This window comes from Prinia subflava, chromosome 23, assembly GCF_021018805.1.
Source record: "Prinia subflava isolate CZ2003 ecotype Zambia chromosome 23, Cam_Psub_1.2, whole genome shotgun sequence".
In the NCBI taxonomy this organism is placed as follows: domain Eukaryota; kingdom Metazoa; phylum Chordata; class Aves; order Passeriformes; family Cisticolidae; genus Prinia; species Prinia subflava.
Genome location: NC_086269.1, coordinates 5,458,487 through 5,479,742, shown reverse-complemented (window position 1 = coordinate 5,479,742; position 21,256 = coordinate 5,458,487). Strand labels below are relative to the sequence as shown.

The following is a 21,256-nucleotide window of genomic DNA, read 5'->3' as shown; positions in this document are numbered from 1 at the left end:
TCCCCTGGAACAATCTGAGACTGTCTCCTCTTGTCCAATCTTGTCCCAACGAACAGGATTACAGAATCACAGAATGGTTTGGGGTGGAAGGGACCTTTAAGGGCCACCAGGTCTAATAATCTTCTGTCATGGGGAGGGACACTCTCCACTCCATCGGGCAGGGCCAGAAGGGCTGCAGCCACAGTCCCCCCTCCTGTCTATCCCCCAGCCCCTGGGCCAGGCACATGGGAGCAGAAAGGGATGGGAGGCTCCTGGCTGTGCCCTCCCCCTCCTCAAAGCCACCTCTGTGATCCATCCCTTCATGTCAAGAACATTTTATTTGCAAAGACAAAAAAGGCAAGAAACAAACACAGCCATTGAAAAACGTACAGCAGGAGACCACAATAACTTATTACACTATTTACAGGAACACACCAAGGTATAAAACACGCGCACACACCTCGTGCTCTGACAGAGCCGGGCCGGGGCCAGGCTGCACAACCCCCACGGAGACAACACCAGCCTGCAGAGCAGCTGGCCTCTGAGAAAAGCTCCGAGTGTGAAAAGGCATCTGCTGTTGTGCTCCTTGTGCGGAGAGGAGTGATGGAGCAGGTGACACAGTGCTGCAGCTGCCCCAGCCTGCGGTGGGGCTGGACCTGGGGGTCCCAGGCCGGGAGGAGCAATTGGCAGGAACCAGGGCAGGGCTGTGATGGATGAGGGGACCAGCCCTGGGGCAGGAGGAAGGTGCAGGGCTGTACTTTTCTGGGAGCTGGGTCTGTGCTGGCCGCTGTTCCAGTCACAGCTGGAGCACCATGCAGCACCTGGAGGGGCTGGGGGTCCTCGTCCCTTCCCAGAAGGGTGAGGGGGGCTCAGGACAAGCAGCCTGCAGGACAGTGAAGCTCCAGAGAGCCTGTGGGAAGCAGGCTGGAACCCTGTGCTTGGCAGGGATCGTACCTGGACTCCTTCAGTGTGGGGCAGGGGAAGGACTGGTGTGGGGCACTGGGAGAGCACCGTGGGAAGCAGGCACTGGTTTTGCAGCACCAAGGCAGGAGGCAGCAACTGAGACCCCAAAGCAGCAGTGCTCAGAGGTGGTGGGGAGGAACACAGCTGGGGGGGACAGGATGGGACCCCAGAGCTCCCACTCCTCGCTGCTGGCCAGCCCATCCTGTGTCATCAGAGCTGCAGGTGACAGGGAGGGGACACTGCTCAGGGGGGCTCACAGTGGTTTGGGGATCCAGTGCTTTTAGGCTCCTGACTCTTGTCCTGTTGTGCAAAGCTCAGCTCCGGGGCAGCCCTGCACCCTCTGCTGGAGGCTGGAGCTGGCCCCTGTGTGCTGGGGCTGAGGAGACCCCCAGAGCAAGGGCTAGGCTCTGGGGAAAAAAGCATAACCCAGCAGCTTGAGGAAGGACTGCAGGCATGATCACACCCACCCTTGTCACAAATCAAGGTGCCCAAGGGCGAAGAAAAATGAGGTGCGTGGTACAAAGGCAGCTCCAAACTGTCCCTGCCTGGAGGGGCTCTCAGAGGGGCTCTGAGACCACCAGAGGGAACTTCAGTTGTGCAGCCAGGCCCCTGAGCTCCAGGGAGCAGCCAGCACAGTGCACAGGGGTGGAACAGCTCACCCACAGCCACTGGCAGGCACAGTCCCCGCCCCAGTGCGCCTCCTCCTCCTCGGCTGCCCCAGCCCCTGCTCCATCCGAGCTCTGAAGGGCAGAGTCCAAGGGGCCACCCCTCCTAGACCCACCTGCAGGTGGGACCTTGTGCTTTACTGTTTGGGAGGACCTGCACCCCAAACTGACCGTGTGGCTCGGGGCTCCCCAGGCTCCCCGTGCCAGGGCAGCTCCCAGCCCCGAGCAGGCAAAGCTGGGGACTCCAGGGCCAACCTTGCTTGTGTTCAGTGCTTTGGACTGAATCCAGACACTACAGGTTTGGGGAGTGAAAAATCCAACGCCACACACCAGAATCAGCTTCTCACAGAGCATCCCCAGCTGCAGCAGAGGCTTTGACAGCACCAAGTCCCTGCTGCCCTGCAGCTGTGCAGGCTCTGGACAGCGGGGGCTGGAACCAGCCCATCCCAGCAGTGTGCTTTGCACAGACATTTCCCAGTCGAAAACTTCATTGCATCCACAGAGAATATCTGTGAGAGCAGAGGAGGAAATGTGGGCTGAGCTGGGCCTTTCAGAGGTCCCTTTCCACCCTTCCATGGGAGCCACATCCAGGCTGCCAGTCAACTGAATAACCAACGCCAACACCACAGCTCCTCAGACCAGGAATCCCACTGGAAATGGGAGCAAAACCTCGGTGCTGCAGCTGTGCTGGGGGATCCCACTGCAAAGGTGGGAGCTGGCAGTGCAGGGGACTGCAGCCCTGCTGCCCTGCCCAGGAGGAGACAGGAAGGGGAACGCAGGGGCTGGCTCAGATGTGCAGCAAGGTGGGAGTGAGGCCACCTGTCCCCAGCATGAATTCAAGTGTCAAAACCATAACAATAACAATAATTAAGAGAAAAAAAAATCAAAAGTCTTACACCACAAACTCCCCACCCCATCCCCAATACGAAACCCAATGACGACAGCACCCAGCTTGCACCGTGAGGTAGCTAAACCAGATCAACACCCAAGAAATGCTCTTTTGATGAGAAACATCAACCCACACAGGCTCTAAGACCTACACACACACACACACACACAGAGCTGTGGGATCACAGTCACCCCTGTCCTGGTTCCAGCCAGGAGGGGATGTGGCCAGAACCCAGAGGTTCTTCTGTACCACCTCACATCACTGCTGGGGCAGGGGAAGGGATCTCTTCCCATCAGGGTAGGGTGCACTGCAGTGAGCATCTTGCATGGGATTTGCTCTCTTTTCCACACTTTTGTTGTTAATATTGTTGCTGTTAATTTTTCTTATCTCATTGTTGTTTCCAGTCAATTGCTCCTGTCTCAACCTCTGATTTTTTTTTTTTTTACCTTTTCTGCCTTCAATCCTCCTCTCTGTTGCACCATGGGGAAGGAAGGAGATGGGGGCTGTGGCAGTGCACAGTTGTGGGAACATTAAATTGGGTAATACCATTCTTAAACCACTACAGCTTTTTTTTTTTTTTTTTTTTTGCATCCAAGGCAGGGCTTGAATGGTTGAGATTAACAAATCTGCCCAGAGTGGGTTGGAAACAAATTTGATCTAAACATTTTCTGTATTAGGTACTGAGCCACTGCTCAAAATGTTGCTTGGTGTGCTCATGTGGGTACTTAACCCTGTACATATTTCTGTATGTTCCCATCACAGTGCTCTTTCTCAGGGCAGGGAGAGGGGTCAGCATTGCTCTCTTGATGTACTGTGGGATATCACTTTATGACATGATAACATCAAGGGCAGTGAGGGTCATTTGGGACATGTCGTGAGCATGCCTCTTGTACCTTGGGCACTACCTTTGGGACTCCATTAATAACCAGCATGACCAACCCATGGGGGGAACAGGGAGGATGATTTTCCCCAGTCTTTTCCCCCTTGAGGCCTGTTAAAACAGCTTTTAAAGTTCTGAATTCCCTTTGGATGTTAAAGAAATCATATTTTTGCCAGGTGCCTTTAGAACAGTCTATATAATCTTTGGAGTCAACAAAAGGAGTTCTAGGGAGGTTATTCAGAGATCTACCCTGATGGGGAATAGTCATGACTGGCATGGAACATGGGAGCAAATGGGCCACTTTTGGAAGAAATTCTCTCCTCCAATGGTTTGGAAGTGTCCCCCTGAACAAGCACAAGATGCTGTAGAAGTGACAGAGCATTTGCAAGGAGAATGCTGTGGCAGTTCCAGTGAGGAGAGACCCATTGCAGTGTGCTGGGTCCTGGTTAGCATTTATCAGACACTGCTTTTCACTAGACAGCAGCCTCAGGGGGAGGAGAGGGAAAGCAGAGCAACAGGCACCGTGGCCACTCAAACTGCAGCTGAACCATGGGAACAACCCATGCTGGCAGCAGTACCTGCACAGAAGAGGAAATCCAAGACCAAATCAGTTTGCACAGGGAGGGATAAAGAGGAAGCAGGGCCCTCACAACAGGAGGAAGAGGCAGGGCTGGAGAAGTTCACCCAATCCCTATCCCCAGGTGAGCTGAGATGTGAAGAGATTTCAGCTGCCAGTCGGGTTGAGCCCCTGGTGACCCAGCTGCTCCCGTGCTGGGGTATCACAGCCCAGGCTGTGGAACTGGATGGAAGTGAAGCCAAGCAGGTGGGATCCCTGTCCTGGGATGCGGGCACTGACAAAGGGACTGGGAGGAGGACAGAAGCACTCAGCCTCTGGAGGCAATTCCTGTCAAGGGAAAGGTATTCCCTCAAGGATGATGGAGTAGTGCTCCCGAGCAGGTGGAACATTGTGGAGAAAGTAGTCAGCACCTGAGGGAATTTGCTGTGTTAGAGGACTCAAAAAACCAGCAGTCCCCTGCAGATGCAGATGGGGTCCAGTGCACAATCCACCTGGCAGAAGGCTGTACAGGCTCCTTGGCACTGATGCCAACAGAAGGAGAACAGAGTTAAAGGTGGCTCCCCAGCTCTGATGATGATCATCTTTTTTCCTTCTTACCAACCTGTGTCTCCACTGTGTAAAAAGACTGTCTAAGACTGTGGCCCAGCCCATGGACTCTGGAAATGTCCCATGTCACACCAGCACAGCCCAGGGAGCAGCTGCCCCCTCGAGAGAGAGGGGACACACCACAAGGCAACCTATGGTTTTACCTGCATGACCACAGAGAGGACAAGAGGAAGTGGGATGGAAAACCCACCTCTGCCCTGGCAGCATGGGTGTGCATTGAGAGGAAAAACAACAACTGCAGGAGGTTCTTCAAGGATAAATGCCACTCAAGTTTCCAGCAGACACGTGCTCAGACAGTATAGAAGGACTAAAATGTGTCACTTCTGATCCTCCTGAATGCCCCTTCAGCTCACATCTGCAAGGAGGGAGCAGGGAGTACCATGACAAGAACTACAGGGGCCCTGCCTCCAGCCAGCTGGGGAGAGCAGCAATGGGCCCTGCTGGACTGTGTGGATGCAAGGCTGGCACAGCAGAGCCACAGGAGTATAAGGCTTTACACACAATGTACCCTGACACCACTGACATACACAGGGGCAGAATCCATTTCTTCTCTTCTGCAGAGGTCTGCTCTGGTCAGTAAAACACGGCTGTGGTCAGGTCATGGGCTCCAGGGTGAGCATTCTGCATATGAATCATTCTCGCTTTTGTGTACTTTTGTTATTAATATTGTTCCTGTTTTTCTGTTTGTTTTTTATCTCACTGCTGTTTCCAGTAAATTGCTCTTATCTCAACCCAAGATCTTCATTTTTGTGCCTCCAATTCCCCTCTCCACCCTGCTGGGGCTGGGGGTGTGAGTAGTGCAAGGTTTTCGTGAGAGCTAAATTGGAGAATCCTGTTCCTAAATCAGGACAGCACTCACTTCAACCTCCTCTGCTCAGGACACCAAAGCCCCAGCATCAGCTCCCTCCTTCCAGGGACTGTGAGAGCCTGGAAGCCCCTCAACACGCTGCTGGACACAGCAGCAAGAGAGGTTCAGCATCATCCAGGACTGGTCAGCCAGTCCTGAAATACTAAACCCAGCCCTGGAACACCAAGCAGGCACTTGTAGCCTGCACACAGGAAGGTTTTGGTGGCAAAAGGCAAGGCAGGTCTGACCCTAGGTGCCCCAGAGCCCCCTTCCTCCATAGCAGCAGGGAGCAGTGAAGGCTCCAGGGCAGGCACTGCAGATCTCAGAGCAGACACAGATTCACACATGACACCAGGCCACAGCCCAACACTCTACCAGAGACACCCTCCACACACACAGCCCCTCCAGGCAAGCAAAGGATAAACCAGCTGAGGAATGAGTGCAGAAACCCTCTCCAAGATAGGCCTGGGGGGCAGACACCTCCTCCAGCCCCGCATGTCTGTGTGCTACTGGGTGCTGAGGTCTCTGTGCATTTTTGGCTGCACCCTCAGTTCCACAGGTCACACAGGATGGATGGGCACCTCTCCATCAGTCCTGCCTGTGCAGGGCTCAGCCACATTCACAGGGCCCAGGGACTGTCCTGGGCAGGGTTACACACACACACACACACACACACACACACACACGTACCATTTACCCTCTAACAAGGCAAGCCAGCAGGATGGAATTTTCCCAAAAAAGGCAACCCCCCCTCCCTCACCAAATCAATAGAGATACTCCTGTCTTTCATGATGCAGAGGAATCCCCTCACTCCAGCCAGAACACTGAGAACCAGGGCTGGTCCAGGTATCACCGTGGTTGGAGAGAGCAGAGGGGAAATGGTCTGTGCTTCATGGGGCAGGTCCTGGAGCCCCTGATCTCCAAGATCCCAGTTCAGTGCTGGTGGGATCACATGGAGAAATCCTTAAATTTGAGTTCAAGTGCTGCTTCTTCTGTGACAAAGGGGAAAGGAGAGCGTGTGAGGCAAGAAGACTCATCCTGGGGTCTCCTTGGCCATCCCACAAGAGCCTAGGGCAGGGCAGAGCAGGATGGTCCAATGGGCCATAGGAGAGATGGAGGGAAGCTCCAGTGTGAGACCAGGGCCTTTACCAGCCCCCCTTGAACAGGAGACACAGAAGAAAGAGCCTGCAGAATGTGCATCCTTGGGGAAACACTCCTGGGTAGAGCCCCCACACTCTCAAGGAGATGAGATTGTGCAAGATGATCCACTGCAGGATTGTCCTTGGAGCACAGGGGGAATCGGGGCACTTGTGCGAGATCCGTGTGTGCAACCCCCTCCCCCTGCTCCTGCCGCAGTGCACTCGGGCTGCTCCGTGCCCTGCTGGCTCCTCTCCATCCCTGGATCCTCGAGCCAGCACGCCCAGGCAAGCTGCAGTCCAGGCTGAGGGCAGAACCTAAGGGAAGGACAGACAGAGCCACAGCAGTGGGGTGACAAACACAGCCTTGGCTTTTTTGCCCTGTAACCTCCATTCTTGCTTCATTTATCCGTCTCAAGGGGGTTCACTCGCTGCAGGAACCCACCACAAACCCTTGATGGAGGTCACGATGTCCAGAGCAGGGCTGAGCAGCCCTTCCCACTGCAGAGCAGGCTGGGCATGTGGGGAAGAGCCACGGAGCAGCTGAGTTTACAAACTGGGGTTTGGAGAATGCCAAAGGGAACGGCAGCAGGTCTGTCTGGAAGTTGCCCAGTGGAGATCTTCCCAGGCTTGCCGTGCCTCACAAGATGGGACATGGCAAAGGAGCTTGGAGGTGCACCCCTCTGACCACTGGGGACAGGTCCACAGAGGATAGGGAAGGCCAGGAGTACCAGGAAATCCTTCTGTAGTCCCCACAGCAGAGGTGTAGCACAAGTAATGGCTCCAGAGAAGCAGGCTCTGTGTTGTGGTCCTGGCCAGCAGACACCGAATGTCCTCGTGGAGTGGAGAACGACTCCTGCAGGAACCAGCCCGGGAGCAGCACAGCACGGCAGGGCCCACAGTGGCAGGAGGGAACTGGGGGGCTCAGGAGGAGCCAGGGATCCCTGACCCCCAGAAGTCCTTACAGCAGGATGGGCGAAAGGAGGGATGAAACATTTCCTGCTCACTGGAGAACCATGGAGAAGCCTCAGCAGGAGGGCAGGTGGAGCTGCTGGTGCCCCACAGAGCTGCTTCCTCACAGGAGCTGACAGTGCTCAAAGCACCAAATGCAGCATTGTCCACCCCGTTGGGTCAGGCACAAAGAAATCCCTGTCCTGGGCTGAGCTCCTGTAGGTGACTGAGTCCTGATAGCAGGGGGAGGCACCCTGCCCTTCACCCTGCCCCCACGCCTTCCAGTCTTTCTGCAGTTCCTAGTTTGACCCCGCAGGCAACCTCCTCCCACTCCAGAGCTTCACTGTCAAGTCGCTGAGGAACAAAGGTGAGAGGGACAGCATGACCCAGGGGTCGGGGCAGGAGCCCCACACACCCTGTCCCAGAGGCACCACCAGGGTGCCTCCCTGTCCCCCACCATGGCAGCATGCAGCCCCCCAGACTTCCAGGCCCTTTTCCCTTGGCAGGAGGCTGTCTGATGCACTTTGGGGAGAAGGCAAGCCCAATGGGGCTCAGCCTCCAACTCACCCCACTGGCAGCAGCTGGGAACAAAGGGAAATGGTGACCTCCAGGGCTGACCCCACACCAGGACTCCTACCCGCCTTGAGTGAGCTCCAGCCAGGTCCCAGCAGTGACACCCAGGGAGCTGCTTTGCTGCTGGGGCATGGGCTGATTTGGGGGTGGCTGCTGACTCCCAACCCACCATCCATGCAAAGGCACGGGCAGGCCATGGCTTCCCACAGAGTTGCCAAAGTAGATGTGGGCACTTGGCGAGGAAAAAAAACCAAAAAGCAAGTGAAACCAAGGCAGGGGTATGACTGGGACAAGGGGGCGAGTCCATTCTACCAAAGACTTATCAAGTGGGTAAAAACGCAGAATAGTTTCATACCGTGAAGAAGCAGCTCAGACCAGAGAAAAAAGGGGGGTGGGGGGAAAGAGAGGGGAGCAAAAGCAACAGTGAGAGGGACAGAGGGAGGGAGAGATGGAGAGGAAAGGGAAGGAGAGACGGAAGAAGAGCATATGAGCAAGAGAGTCAGAGAGCAGGAGGGTCAAGGCAGACTAGTAGCACGGCCCTTTATGGCAAGGACGCGTCGTGGAAGGCAAGGGGTGAGCCCAGGCACGTAATTCCATAACTTTACCCGGCAGTCGCTGTGGCACAGATGGGAGGTGGGGAGAAGGAGAGGCAGAGAGAGACAGAGAAAAAGGAAGGGAGAAAAGGGACAGGGTCGAAAAGAGGATATCAGAGTCTTGCTGCTGAAGAGCTCCCCAAGAGCAGCAGACAATGCCCAGCCCCGAGGGAGAGGGGTCCCTGCGTGGGGAGTAACCCAGGGCATCACCAGAGCGTGGGCAGGGCATGGCCAGGGACAGCTCTTGGCACTGTGGGGGGCAGGCCCTGCCGTGGGCAGGCTACAGTGGACAAAAGGAGGTGAAGGAGCAGAGGGACTAAAAAGCTGCGACTCCCTCCCCGCTCCCTGCTCGCCCAGCACAAACCCACCCAGGCCCAGGGGCACGGCTCAAACCCAGGGTCTCCCCCTTCCCAGGGGCCATGGGGGCAGAACACCCAGGGCTCACCTGGAGGCAGTGAAGATGTGCTTGGAGTTGGTGCAGATGGCGTTGATGGGGCTGTCGTGGCCCTTGATCTCCCCGACTGGGGTGAAGGTGTCCACGTTCCACACCTTGATGACGCCGCCGCGGCAGGCGCTCAGCACCATGGGGCGGCCGGGGATGAAGGCCAGGGCACAGACCCAGTCCTTGTGGGCATTGGGGATTTGCTGTAGGCACAGAGCAGAGGTCATGACCAGCCTCGTCTGCAGCACCACAGGCAGCCTCATGCACCCATCCCCGCTGTCTCAGGGAGCTCAGGTCCTTGCTGACACCCTGGGACTGTGGAACTGGTGATGCCCAGTTAGGAGCCAAGGGTATGGGCTCGGGTAAGTCAAGGCTTGGTTTCTCCCTTGGGCAGGAGACAGCAACCCAGAATTCAGGGTGGAACACAAGCCCCCACACTGCAGCTGATGCCACAGCCTGTCTGAGGGAGAGCAAGCAATCCCAAGCACCCTGCTGGACAAATTAAGGGGGCACAGCACACCCTCACCCACACACAGCCCAGGACTGGGGGTTCCCTCCCTGGTGAGCTCCACGCAGGACACTGGCACTAGGCTCCTGGAGAACCCCCCAGGACCCAGCAGCACCCCTCCTCTGCCCTGTGTCACCACAGGACCTGTGCTCTGCTGCCCTGCAGACCTGGATAAGTTCCTGCTGCTCCAGATCCCACTTCTTTATGCCGTTGTCCCTGGAGCCGCTGAAGAGGACATCTCCCTGGATGGCCAGGCACTCGATGCCGTCGTAGTGAGGGGGCTCGAAGTTGTGAGTGGGGCCAATATTGCCCGCCATGCCCTCCGTGATCTCAAACACCTGGGGAAGAGTAGCACACCACAGATGGCACTAGGAACAGAGCTGGCCCTCTCCTGGGGAGTTTGGCCACCACCCTCTGTGTTCTAGCTTAGGGCAGCTGGAGTGATGCTGGAAATGGGACTGAGCATTGGCTGCTGGGGGCTTTTTGAGGATCCTGCCACAAGCAGAGGAGTTCTGCCACCAGGGACAGCCCCACTGCTGCATTTTATTCATGGTGAGCCTTCACACTCCTCAGGAGCCAAGCTGACAGCTGAGTGGGATCTGTCTCACTCACCATCTCACCACCCCTCCTCACTCCCCTGGTGACAGCTCTAATTCAACTGCTAAAACCTGAAAGGAAGGGACAGGCTCCTGCTGTGCTGGAGCTGTGACTGAGCAGGCACAAGGCATCTTTATCGGGGGGGGATTATTGAGCAGAACAGGGTGAGCTGCTCATCTGGGTCAGCCCTCACATGCAAATCCCAGCCAGAGTCTGATGAGTGAGAGAAATGCAACTTCTCCAAAGGTGCATCGTGGACCAAGCAAAAGGCAAGGTTTGGGAAGAGGAAACAAATGAAAACCTCACATATAGAGATGAAAACAGAATCTGAGCTCAGTTTTCAGGAGGGGAGAAGAGTGAGGGGTTTGCCAACATCTGGGCTTCCCTACAGGACTCGGGGTGCTGCTCCCCAAGAAGGAGAGTACCTTGACGTAGTGATCCTTGGAGCCTGTGACCACCAGGTCGTGGTTGCTCGCCGTCTGGTTCACTGTGAGACACATCACAGGCCCGATGTGGCCACTCAGCTTCCCCACGGGCTGCAGCCTGCAAGCAAGGGCACAGGTCAGCCCTCCTGCTGGAGCCCACCCTAAGGGCCCTCCCACACACAGCCTCCCCCAGTCCTGGAGTTCCCCATAGGGGTGGTTCCCTTTGGGGGAGAGTGGGCAGGGAGACGCCATTCCCCGTGATTCTAGGGCAGGAAGGCAGCCTGGAGCATGCCAACATCTGGCTGCACAGGCTGAAAGCACACCAACATCTGGCTGCACAGGCTGAAAGCACACCAACATCTGGCTGCACAGCCTGAGAGCACACCAACATCTGGCTGCACAGCCTGAGAGTGTCAACATCTGGCTGCACAGCCTGAGAGCATGCCAACATCTGGCTGCAGAGCCCAGGATGCAGCACAAGGTTCACAGCCCAGTGCCCACCAGGCAGGTAGGAGGACAAGGGAAAGCAGGTCCTGCTGCCCATCCCACTTGTCTTTTCCCTTCTGCTAAACTGTGCCCAGTGCACAGACAAACCACCCACCCCGTGCAGCTCCAATGCTGCCCATCACCCCTTGGGTCCCATAGGAAAGGATCCTGAAAATCCTCATTCCAGGCAACTTCCACTGCGAAAAAGGCTCCCATTTTCCCCCGGGGGATACTTTCAGCAGCTGGTGCCCACTTGGCCCTGGTGTCTTGGGTTAGGTAACCAAAAAAGTGTGTATTCTATTTCATCTGTAGAAACCAGTTGGGGGATGCTTTCTTTTTTCTTTATCACTTGTAACAACAGTGGGGAGTGGGGGGTGGATGCCTTCTGATAACAGACCAGCTGTTAAACCAGGTGGGGCAGTGTTTGTGATCTCTGTCACCACTGCCCACCCTCGGGGATATCTTCTGTTCATGGGCCATTAAGGCTCACAGTGACTGACACATTCCATCATCCACTGGGAGATGCTCCACCCAGTGGGGAGGAGCCAACAATTCCTACCCAGATAAAAATGGGGACACAGGGACCCCAGACATTCCTCTTTTCCACTGGATTCCCAGTGGAAGACTGAACCCATCTCACCACCACTGAACCTGTCTACAGGATCATCTCTACTCCAACAGAACCACATCTGTCACTCCAGGAGGATTTATTTGGACTGCGTCCAACACCCTGACCAACAGGGTGTCAGGTCATATTCCTGACTGTCAGGGTTTTCTCGGACTTTTGCTTGTTTGTTTTTTTGTATTAGCACATTTTTATTTTTAATATTCCTAGTAAAGAACTGTTACTCTTATTCTCATCTTTTTTGCCTGAAAGCTCCCAATTGCAAATTTATAATAATTTGGAGGGAGGGGTTTTTACATTCCCCATTCCAAGGGAAGCTCCAGTTTTCCCTGACAAACCCAGACACCTGTCCAGGCCGGCGGTGCCCTCACCTGCTGAGCTCCCAGACGCGCACGGTGTTGCCGGCGGCCGCGTAGAGCGCGGTGCCCGAGGGGTTGAGCGCGATCTGGTTGATCTGGTGCTCGCCCTGCACGCTGGTGACGGTGCGGGTGGTGGTGCTGGCACACGCATCCCCAGAGATCACCTGCCCAGAGGACCTAAAGGAAGGAGAGTTCAAAGGGGGAGGATGAGAGCAGAGCTGCTCAGGAGGCACAGGAGGCTGTTGGCTCCAGGCTGGCACAGCTGGGGCCCACACTGAGGAAAGGTCCTGGAAGTATCCCTGTCTTCCTGGACCAACAAGAGCTCTGTCCCACAGGCCAGTGCCCGGCCTGCAAAGGCAGATAAGGATGCAGGGTCTGTGCATGACTCAGAGCATCCTGCCCTGATTTCCAGATGAGGGCCCCTCTGCGCTCCTCCTGTGCCTCTCTGCTTCCCACAGGAAGAGCTGGTGAGTGCTGGCATCCAGCACAGGGAAGCAGAGGTCTTGGCCTCTGTACCGAGAGAGAAGCACCTTCAGGCCAAGGCAGATGAGCTGAGGCTGAATGGAGAAAGGAGATCTTTGCCAGAGCAAGTGGGTAACTGACCTATTACACTGTCCTAATCTCTGAGCTCTACTCCAGACTGGCAGCCACAGCTCCAGTCTGTTCCATGCCCCTTTCTGGTCTTCAAACTCCTCGCGGAGACCCAGGTTTCCCACTGAGGAGCCTGTGATTTACCCAGCCACTAACTATGCTGTTTGGGGCTGTGCCCCTCTGCTGGAGCTGCCAGCTCTGCTGGCCACCCCCAGAACAGCTGCAAAATCTCTGCAAAGCTCCTGACTCTTCACAAGGGCAAGTGCTGGATTCTGGGACACAGCAACCCTGGCTGTGTGTATACAGCAGGGAACAGAGGCTGGAAAGCAGCTGTGGGGAGGGACCTGGGGATCCTGGTCAGTGGAAAGCTGAATATGAGTCAGCAGTGCCCTGGCAGCCAGGAGGGACATCCCTGTCCTGGGATGCACCAGGAAAAGCATTGCCAGCTGGTCAAAGGAGGGGATTGTCCTTCCCTGCTCTGCATTGGGGTAGCCTCAGCTCAAGTCCTTGGTGCAGTTTTGAGCACCACAATATAAAAAAGACCTTAAGCCATTGGAGAGCATCCTAGGAAGATGGTGAAGGGTCTGGAGGGGAAGCCTCATGAGGGGGAGGTGAGGTCACTTGGTTTGTTCAGCCTAGAGGAGACTGAGGGGAGACCTCACTGGGGTCTTCAGTGTCCTCATGAGGGGCAGCAGAGGGCCAGGTACTGATCTACTCCCTCTCATGACAAGTGACAGGACTCATGGGAATGGCTGGAGCTGAGCTGGAAGACATTTAGGTTGGATATCGGGAAAAGGTTCCTCCCCAATAGGGTGCTGGAGCACTGAACAGACTCCCAGGGAATGGTCAGAGCTCTGAGCCTGTCTGAGTTCAAGAAGTGTTTGAACAACACTGCCAGGCACAGGGCAGGATTGTTGGTGTGTCCTGTGCAAGGCCAGGAGGTGGACTTGATGATCTTGATCCCTTCCAACTCAGCATATTCTCTGCTTTTATGACCCTGAGTCTTTGCTGCAGGAGATCCCCACAAGCTCCCTCACCCCAAACTCTCCCAGCCTCCCTGTTCCCTGAAGAAGCAGCACTGCAAACTGGCACTAAAGGAGCTGGCATCTGGCCATGTCCCCAGCCCCTGTAGGTGCTGGAAATGGGTTCTGCAAAGCCAGAGATGCCCAGAGTGTCCCAGGCCTCCTGAGCTGCACGTACGTGAGGGTGCGGACGCAGCGGGCCGAGTCACGGATGTCCCACACCTTGATGTACGACGTGGACACGGTGAACACCAGCCCCGTGTGGCTGCAGTACTTAATGGAAACCACGTTGTTTGGGTGGCCCTTGAGAGAAGCGATCTCCTGGCCTGTCACCAGGTTCCACATTTTGCAGCTCCGGTCTGTGGGAGGAAGAACATGCCCTGCAGTGTTGGGGGTGTCTCCTCCAAGGGCACAGTGGCCTGGGGACAATGTGGCTTCTGAGCATCTCCCCTCACCCACAGGGCCAGAGGAAAGGGGCCAGCCAGCCCCAGCACAGGGGCAGGACAGGGCAGGGCTCAACACTGAGACAGGGGCCATCTCTGTAATGCCCAACGCTTCCCAAGTTCCCAATGCCAACCTGCTCCTGGCAGCATCTGCATCCTCCCTGCCCCCTCTGCCCACCACCCACCTTTGGAGCCAGTGAAGAGCAGCTCATCGGTGGCATCCAGGCAGAGCACAGGCTTGGTGTGTCCCTCTGCCACCGAGACACACTGCAGAGGGGCTGTCCGGGCGTTCTTGGTGCCACCCACGGGGTTAATGATGCCCCTTCACAGGAGAGAGAGAACAGTACAGTGCAGGGGTGGAGGGGCTCTGTGCCCACAGTCCCAGGGCATGGAAGAACGTGAGCTGTCTCACACCAAGCACCTTCCTCTGCCCAGCAGTGAGACAGGTTCCTCCACCTGAACGTGGCATGTCTGAGCCGAGGTCTCTGTGGAAACCGCAGGGACCTCCCCGTGGGCAGCCCCTGCCTACCTCTGTCCCAGCAATAAGACAGGGAAAGGGGGAGGCTGCCCAGTGACCTCTGCTCCCCCTCAAACCTCTCGTGCCTCACCAGCACAGACCCAGAACAGTTCAGGAGACTCAGCTCATTGGCCCTGAGGTCCATTTTGGGACAAACTGTGCCCTTTCCAGCCTGAAGTTGGAGCACTGCTGGGATAATGTTTCAGAGTACCAGTATCAGCACCCCTGTCCCTTGGGGGCTGTCACCCTGTGGCTAGGGACATCTGGAGACAGGGCCTCACTCCTTTACACAGATCACAAGGGTGACAAAGGGCAGCACCAGCATGTGCATGTCACGTCCCTGTTGCAGTGGCTGTTCCTGCACCCACTGCTGGCTCTGGGCAGGAGAGCACCTACCCCTGCCAAACCTGCTTCCAGGGGACACTTCTGTCTGTCCTGGGGGACATTATCTGCCAATCCCCTCCACATCAGACACACTCAGGGTGCTGAGGACCACCAGCCTGACCCTCCTGTGTGTGACCCCTGGTGGGCCCCAGAGTGCCTGGTCATCAAGCACAGCCACAAGAGCCTGAGTTGTGCTAGCTCCTTCTTACAGGCAGGGAGACTGATGCATGGGGCTAGAGAAGGGCAAGGTTTGCATTAGTCGTGAGGACAAGCACAGGCTCATTAATTTGGGTTTGGAAATCACATGCATGTGATGTTCCTCAGCTCTGAACTCACCAATGCCAAGCCAACAGCCTTCCCCTCACCCCCAGTGCTTCCACCAGTCTCAAAGCAACACTGAATCCAAGGGGAAATCCCTGCACTGCAGGGTGAGGCATCTTCCATGGACTTTGAGTGGCTGCCTGACTACAAACTGCCCAGGGTGACCCAGCTCAGACTGGTCTGGCGTCACTTCCCCAGTGACAGGGGCCTGCAGGAGCTCAGGGCACAGGCAGAGTCAGGGGACACCTGGGTGCTGGACAGCTGATCGTGGAATCATGGAATGGTTTGGGTTGGAAGGGACTTTAGACACCATCTCATTCCACCCCCTGCCATGAGCAGGGACACCTTCCACCACCCCAGGGTGCTCCAAGCCCTGTCCAACCTGGCCTTGGACACTTCCAGGGACGGGGCAGCCACAGCTCCTCTGGGCACCCTGTGCCAGGATCTCACCATCCTCACAGAGAAGAATTTCTTCCTAACATCTAGCCCAAATCTCTGCTCCTTCAGTTTAAACTGTTCCCCCTTGTCCTGTCACTACTTGCCCATGTAAAAAGTTGCTCTCCCTCTTTGTTGTAAGCCCCTTTAGGCACTGGAAGGTTGCAATGTTCCTAAAGGATGGGGGAAATGTGGCCCTTGTTTTGAGAAACCTCTGTAGTCAGGTGGATGTAGGGAGAGAAGCCCAGCAGAACCTTAACTCCAAGGCTGAGCTCTGCACCACAATCTGACCTGGTTTCTTTAGGATTCTTTAGGGACTGACCTTTTCCAACTCAGCACTGGGGAAGCACAACCAGGCACGAGGTGAACCTGAGATAACTGCCTGGAAGAAGCTTGCACAAAGGATCTACTGCAAGCATCTTTCCCCCCCCACCATCTCACCATCCTGCTGGAGAGCTGGGGAAGGGGTGGGACGTGGTGGCCTCATGCTGGCTAGAAACCATCAGAGATGGAGGAGAACATGCTGCCAACCCAAACCAGCCAGCACCACGTACCAAGGGCTAATCCAAGCAGGAACAGTTTGAACTTGCAGCTGAGGGACAGCATCAGGCACCAGAGGTGGCATGCCAGGAGGGGACAGACACACAAGCTGGGAAGGGGTAGAGCAGCAAGCTGCAGGCAGACCATGTGGGGACAGGGAGAGCAGGCATCTGACAGAGAGAAGGAGGAGCGCAGAAAGGGATAATAAATAGAAAGTTGTCTATACCTCAGCACCTCCGAGACAGAGGAATCGCTGTCATCAGACCTAGGGGCAGAAAATTAGCAGGATTATGGGAGAGAAAACCCAGACTAGAGAAGGCAGCAGTGGAGTCAGAGGTGGAAGGTTGTTATTGCATCCAAGCCAGTGTAGGACAGAGAGGAGTGGAGGGAGGGAGAAGGAGAAGCACACATGGAGAACCAGGGGAGAGCAGAAGAGCAGGAGGGCATGTGAGGATCAGACAGCAGGTCTCCATCAGGGAACACCAGCGCTGCTAGCAACGTGTGAGCCCAGAGCAGCACCTGACCTGCTGCCAGGAGAGGGTGCAGCAGCACTTGTGGGTGGATGCCAGTCCATCAGCTTCCCTTGAGCCCTCATCGCCTCACCCCATCCTGCTCCCTTGCCTTTCCAGGGGTCCAAGTCTGGCACCACCCTGTCTCCAGGCAGAGGCCAGGCTCAGAGGGGGCACAGTGGGCAGGAGCACAGCGTTGGCATGGCAGCTGCTCCATCACAGGGAGAAGCAGCGAGGTAGAGCGGTGACAGGACACTGGCTGGAGCCAGTCCAAGCCCTGGCGCTCCTACAGACCCCCACAGGACTCAGAATGTGACACGTGCTACCACGGTCTGGGTCCCCCTCACTCAGACACTCTCACCCCAGCAGGACTTACTTGTCCAAGGCAGAGCCCTGGCTCTGGGTGCTCGTGAGACGGGAGAAGACGTTGCGGTCGTTGCGGGGCCGGGTGGGTGGGGATGAGGGTGGTGTGAAGCCGATGTCTGCAGGCCTGGACCAAAAGGATCAGAGGGACATGTGACTTGGGAACAGCTCACCTGACACCTGACTGGCACACCAGGGCCCAGAAAGAATCCTTCCCTGCTGCTCTGGGCCACACAGCCTCCCCTGCCCATGTCACCGTGTCTCCCAGGCTCACCTGGCAGGCTGCCCACGGTCATAGGATTTCCTCCTTGTCAGAGGCGAAGTGTCCGAGCCCCGGGACTGCCTGGGACTGAAGCAAGGGAACAAAGCAGAGTGGGTGCCTGCCCCTGCACTAGGATCCCTCCACAATGTGTCCTCCCCCAGAGGAGCAAACAAGAGATTGGGCTGGAGTTGTAATCTCGAGGCAGCCCACGAGTGCAGAGGCTTTTGGCAACCCAAGACACCTTCAAAAAGGCTGATAACCCAGAGCAGGGAGTTGGGGACCCTCACACCCCCCTTCTTTCCCTGCTCCTGAAGTATCCCCCTCTCCATCTGCAAAGGATGCCAACATACTCCTACACACTCCCCAAGCCCAGCTGAGGAAATTCACCACTGCATGCTGCAGCCAAGCATGGATAGATGAAGCACTGGGCTCCCCTTCACCCCTCTGCACCTCCACAGCTTCCCCCAGGCCTGTGCCTCCATGAGCCTCCCTCCATGAGACACTGTGGCCCCAAGCTCACAAGGTGCTTCCCCGCGTGGGCAGGCTGATGGTGCGGGACACCTTCTCCTTGTAATAGGGGTCTCGGATGGAGAAGCCAATCCTGTCCTCTTTGATCTCCATCAGAGATGCCAAGGACTTGGTGATGTTCTTGGTGGAGATGTCCAGCGTGGGTCCCAGGCACTCAGCTGACACTGCCTTCATCTGCCCCGACAGCTTGGGCTCTCCCTAGAGCAGGGCACAGGGCTCAGGGGCGGGCACAGGGGGGCAGTGGCAGCAGCCAGCGCTGTGGGTTGGAAGAGTTTGTACTCTCTGGCCACAAACAGCTCCCCCACGTCCCACTGGGATGCCCATCACAAGCAGCTCTCAAAACATGACATGGCTCTCACAAACATGACAGCCTGCACAGAACAGTGGCTGCTTCTCTCCACCTCTGCCCTGCACGGGGACATCCTCGGTGCCACTCAGATTTGGGAGATTTGGCTGGTGTGGTGGGTGTTTCCCAAGTCTCTGGTGCTTCAGGACAGGACTGCTGTACCAGGAGACCTTGGTTCTCCCCACCCAGAGAGCCACACTGCCTTATGCCAAGCCTGATTCCCCAGGGTTCAGACTGCAGAGCAGAGGCCTGAAGCATCACTGAACAGCCCTCCCTCCTTCCTCCCAGGCTCTGTGACCAGGCCACACAAAAAGGCCAACTAACCTTGAACTTGAAGTCATCCTGGCTTGCTGAGCCCTTCATGGTGAAAGACTGGGAGATGCTGCAGGGAGAAAGGAACAAAGATGGATCTTCAGTGCCAAACTCCCTTCAGAAAGCTGCTGCCATTGGTCCACCAGACTCCTTGGGTCACCCTCTGCTCCCCAGCACCCTTTCTCCAAGGAATGACCAAGCCTTCACTCCCTGCTCATGTCCAAGAGACATCCTGCTCCTCCCACCAAGGGCAGGGCACCACAGAAAAGCTCAGGTGGGTCTTTGTTCATCCCTGCCCCTCTACGAAGTCCCATGAATGGTATCAGGCAGTGCCAGGCTGGGTGCTCACCTCCCATCTGAGGCCAGGCTGAACTCTGAAACTTCCTCATCCGTGCTGGTGTAGCCGTTCTCTGTGAGAGGGAGACAACCCCACTGTCACCAGCCCCATCCAAACCCTGCAGGGCACGGGGCAGCCCAGGAAGGTGTGGGGGTGACCCAGTCCTTGTCCCTGTTATTCATGGCCAGGGCACACCCAACACGGCCCTTGGTGCAGGGTCCCAGCCACAGCACCTCCAGGCGCTTTTGGGAACAGCACCCGCCCCACAGGCAGCACACCCGGCCTGGAGATGCACCTGCCTCAGCCCCACCTTGCTGGACATTGTGGATCAGTGCCTGCAGCTCCGGGTGGGACTCAGCCTTCTCCCTCAGGGCGTCCAGCAGGGCGTGGTTCTGCGAGGAGCTGGCCACGTCCGTCTGCCGCAGGCGCCCCTCCAGCAGCCGGATCTGCGCCTCCTTCTGGGCCACCTGCAGCCCCTGGGGAAGGCGTGCTGGCACTCAGGCAGGTGCCACAGGCCCTTGCCACCAGGTCCCCACCCTGGCACCCAGAAAGAAACCCTGTCACGCATCCACCCCCCAGCCTGGCCCCACACCTTGTCGATGGAGGCTTTCAGGAAGTTGTCCAGCAGCAGCCGGGCTTCGGCCAGGGAGCAGGAGCTGATCACCACTGAGGTGTCTGTGGAGTCCAGCTCCTCCTGAAACGTGGAGAGACAAGTGCTGGATGCAGCAGGTTTGCTGCTGGATGTGGGACAGGTGGAAGGGCCTCCATAGCAAGCTCCATCAACCTGCTAGCACTGCCCAGTCCAACCCCCAGTCTGCCCAGTGGCTACTGGGGAGATCCAGCCATGGGACTGTCCAGTGCTCATGCACTGCTACAGAAATTCTGGTTCCAACACAAAACTTGACACTGAACAGACACCAGGCTCAGCCAAATCCACAACCCAAAGCCTAGCGTGAATTAACAGCAGCCCTTCTTCCCTGCTGATCAAGGTGACAGCTGGGGACAAGCCAGGGACAGCACACAGCCTCCATTTCAGGCTGCTGGCATTAAGGGGAATCAGGAGCTGCCCAGTATCACAACTGGACACAAAACCCAGACAGTTTCTGCTGGGAAAAAGCCAGTCCTCTGGGATGTTTCCAGTGCATGAAGCAACCATGGGGACAGGTGAGCACCAGCCCCATGGGCAAATGGGGGCCACAGCTTCCCTACAATTCCAGGGCAGCAGGACACCAGCACTCTGCCCATGGACATGCAAGGACCTGCCAGAACTCCTCTCTTTAATTAATCACCAAATGAGAAGTGACTGTGTAGGTGAAGCCCCACCAAGAGTGACAGCTCAGAGGACTCTGGGTCCTCTGACCAGAGCTAGCCCCAGCTGCCTGTGCCCAAGGACACTCCATAAAGGAATGCTCTCACTTTCTCCCTGCCAGCCAGACCCAGCCCTACTGCCCACCTTGGTCTCCTCAATCTGCATGATGGTGGCCTGGCAGTCTGAAATGCTGTCGTTGATGTAGTCAATGTTGGCCGCCAGCACCTCGATCTCCTCGTTCAGCTCTTGCAGACCCTTCTGCTCCATGGGGCTCTCTGCCTGCAGCTTTGCCCGCTTGCCCAGCAATGCCTCCTGCAGCAGTGACAGCTCCTCACGTTTCTGGGGGAAAAGGGAAGGGGGATTAGCACTGTCCACATGGCCATCTCCCTGTCCTGCACCCACCACCCAACCCTCTCTGTCCCCAGAGCCACAGCCACCTTGATGAGCCTCTCCATGTCTGCCTCCAGGTTGACAATGGTCATCCTCTGCATGACAATGTCAAAGATGCGCCGCTCCAGTGACTGCCACTTGAGGCGGGCAGCTTTGCTGAAGGTCTGGCTCGATCCCTTCTTAGGGAACTTCTTCCTACAGCCAAAGGGAAGAAGAGGCATGTGGGCAGATGGCCACACCGTGCTGGAGAGCTAGGGAAGACGTCTGGGATCCGGCTGGCCAGAAACAGAGGATGCATCTCTGTGTTGTTTCTGCATTGCCCAACTCTTCCATTTCCTCCTAGCAAAGTGGGACAAGAGCTGAGTCCAGCGGGGTTTGAGCCACGTTATTTAATCCTCATGGAAGGCCAGCTTTGGGCTCAAGCACAGGTGACAGCCACTCTGCCAGCACAGCTTACCACAGGGTCACTGATTTCATATGGGTCAAGTGGACACTAAGAAGCCACCCTTCAACCCCCGCCACCAGCCACCAGCCGGGCATGGGGGT

At 56.6% G+C, this 21,256-nt stretch overlaps 1 protein-coding gene across 2 annotated transcripts in view; it reads right to left on the bottom strand.

Moving 5' to 3' along the window:
- Nucleotides 1–298: 298 nt before the first annotated feature.
- The window catches only part of KIF21B (kinesin family member 21B), a 47,865-nt gene continuing 26,907 nt past the window's right edge, over nucleotides 299–21,256 (bottom strand). The window contains exons 19-35 of one of the 2 annotated variants that reach the window (XM_063418162.1): nucleotides 20,758–20,905; nucleotides 20,465–20,659; nucleotides 19,604–19,705; nucleotides 19,322–19,487; nucleotides 19,024–19,084; nucleotides 18,687–18,744; nucleotides 18,009–18,214; nucleotides 17,501–17,575; nucleotides 17,240–17,353; nucleotides 16,581–16,619; nucleotides 14,343–14,479; nucleotides 13,893–14,073; nucleotides 12,114–12,278; nucleotides 10,632–10,749; nucleotides 9,777–9,947; nucleotides 9,105–9,304; nucleotides 299–7,847 (exon numbers count right to left, since the gene is read on the bottom strand). In XM_063418162.1, the coding sequence (XP_063274232.1) occupies nucleotides 7,793–7,847; nucleotides 9,105–9,304; nucleotides 9,777–9,947; nucleotides 10,632–10,749; nucleotides 12,114–12,278; nucleotides 13,893–14,073; nucleotides 14,343–14,479; nucleotides 16,581–16,619; nucleotides 17,240–17,353; nucleotides 17,501–17,575; nucleotides 18,009–18,214; nucleotides 18,687–18,744; nucleotides 19,024–19,084; nucleotides 19,322–19,487; nucleotides 19,604–19,705; nucleotides 20,465–20,659; nucleotides 20,758–20,905 (2,191 nt within the window). In that variant the 3' untranslated portion in view covers nucleotides 299–7,792. The remainder of the gene's footprint in view (nucleotides 7,848–9,104; nucleotides 9,305–9,776; nucleotides 9,948–10,631; nucleotides 10,750–12,113; nucleotides 12,279–13,892; nucleotides 14,074–14,342; nucleotides 14,480–16,580; nucleotides 16,620–17,239; nucleotides 17,354–17,500; nucleotides 17,576–18,008; nucleotides 18,215–18,686; nucleotides 18,745–19,023; nucleotides 19,085–19,321; nucleotides 19,488–19,603; nucleotides 19,706–20,464; nucleotides 20,660–20,757; nucleotides 20,906–21,256) is intronic. The other variant, XM_063418163.1, reaches the window with a different exon arrangement.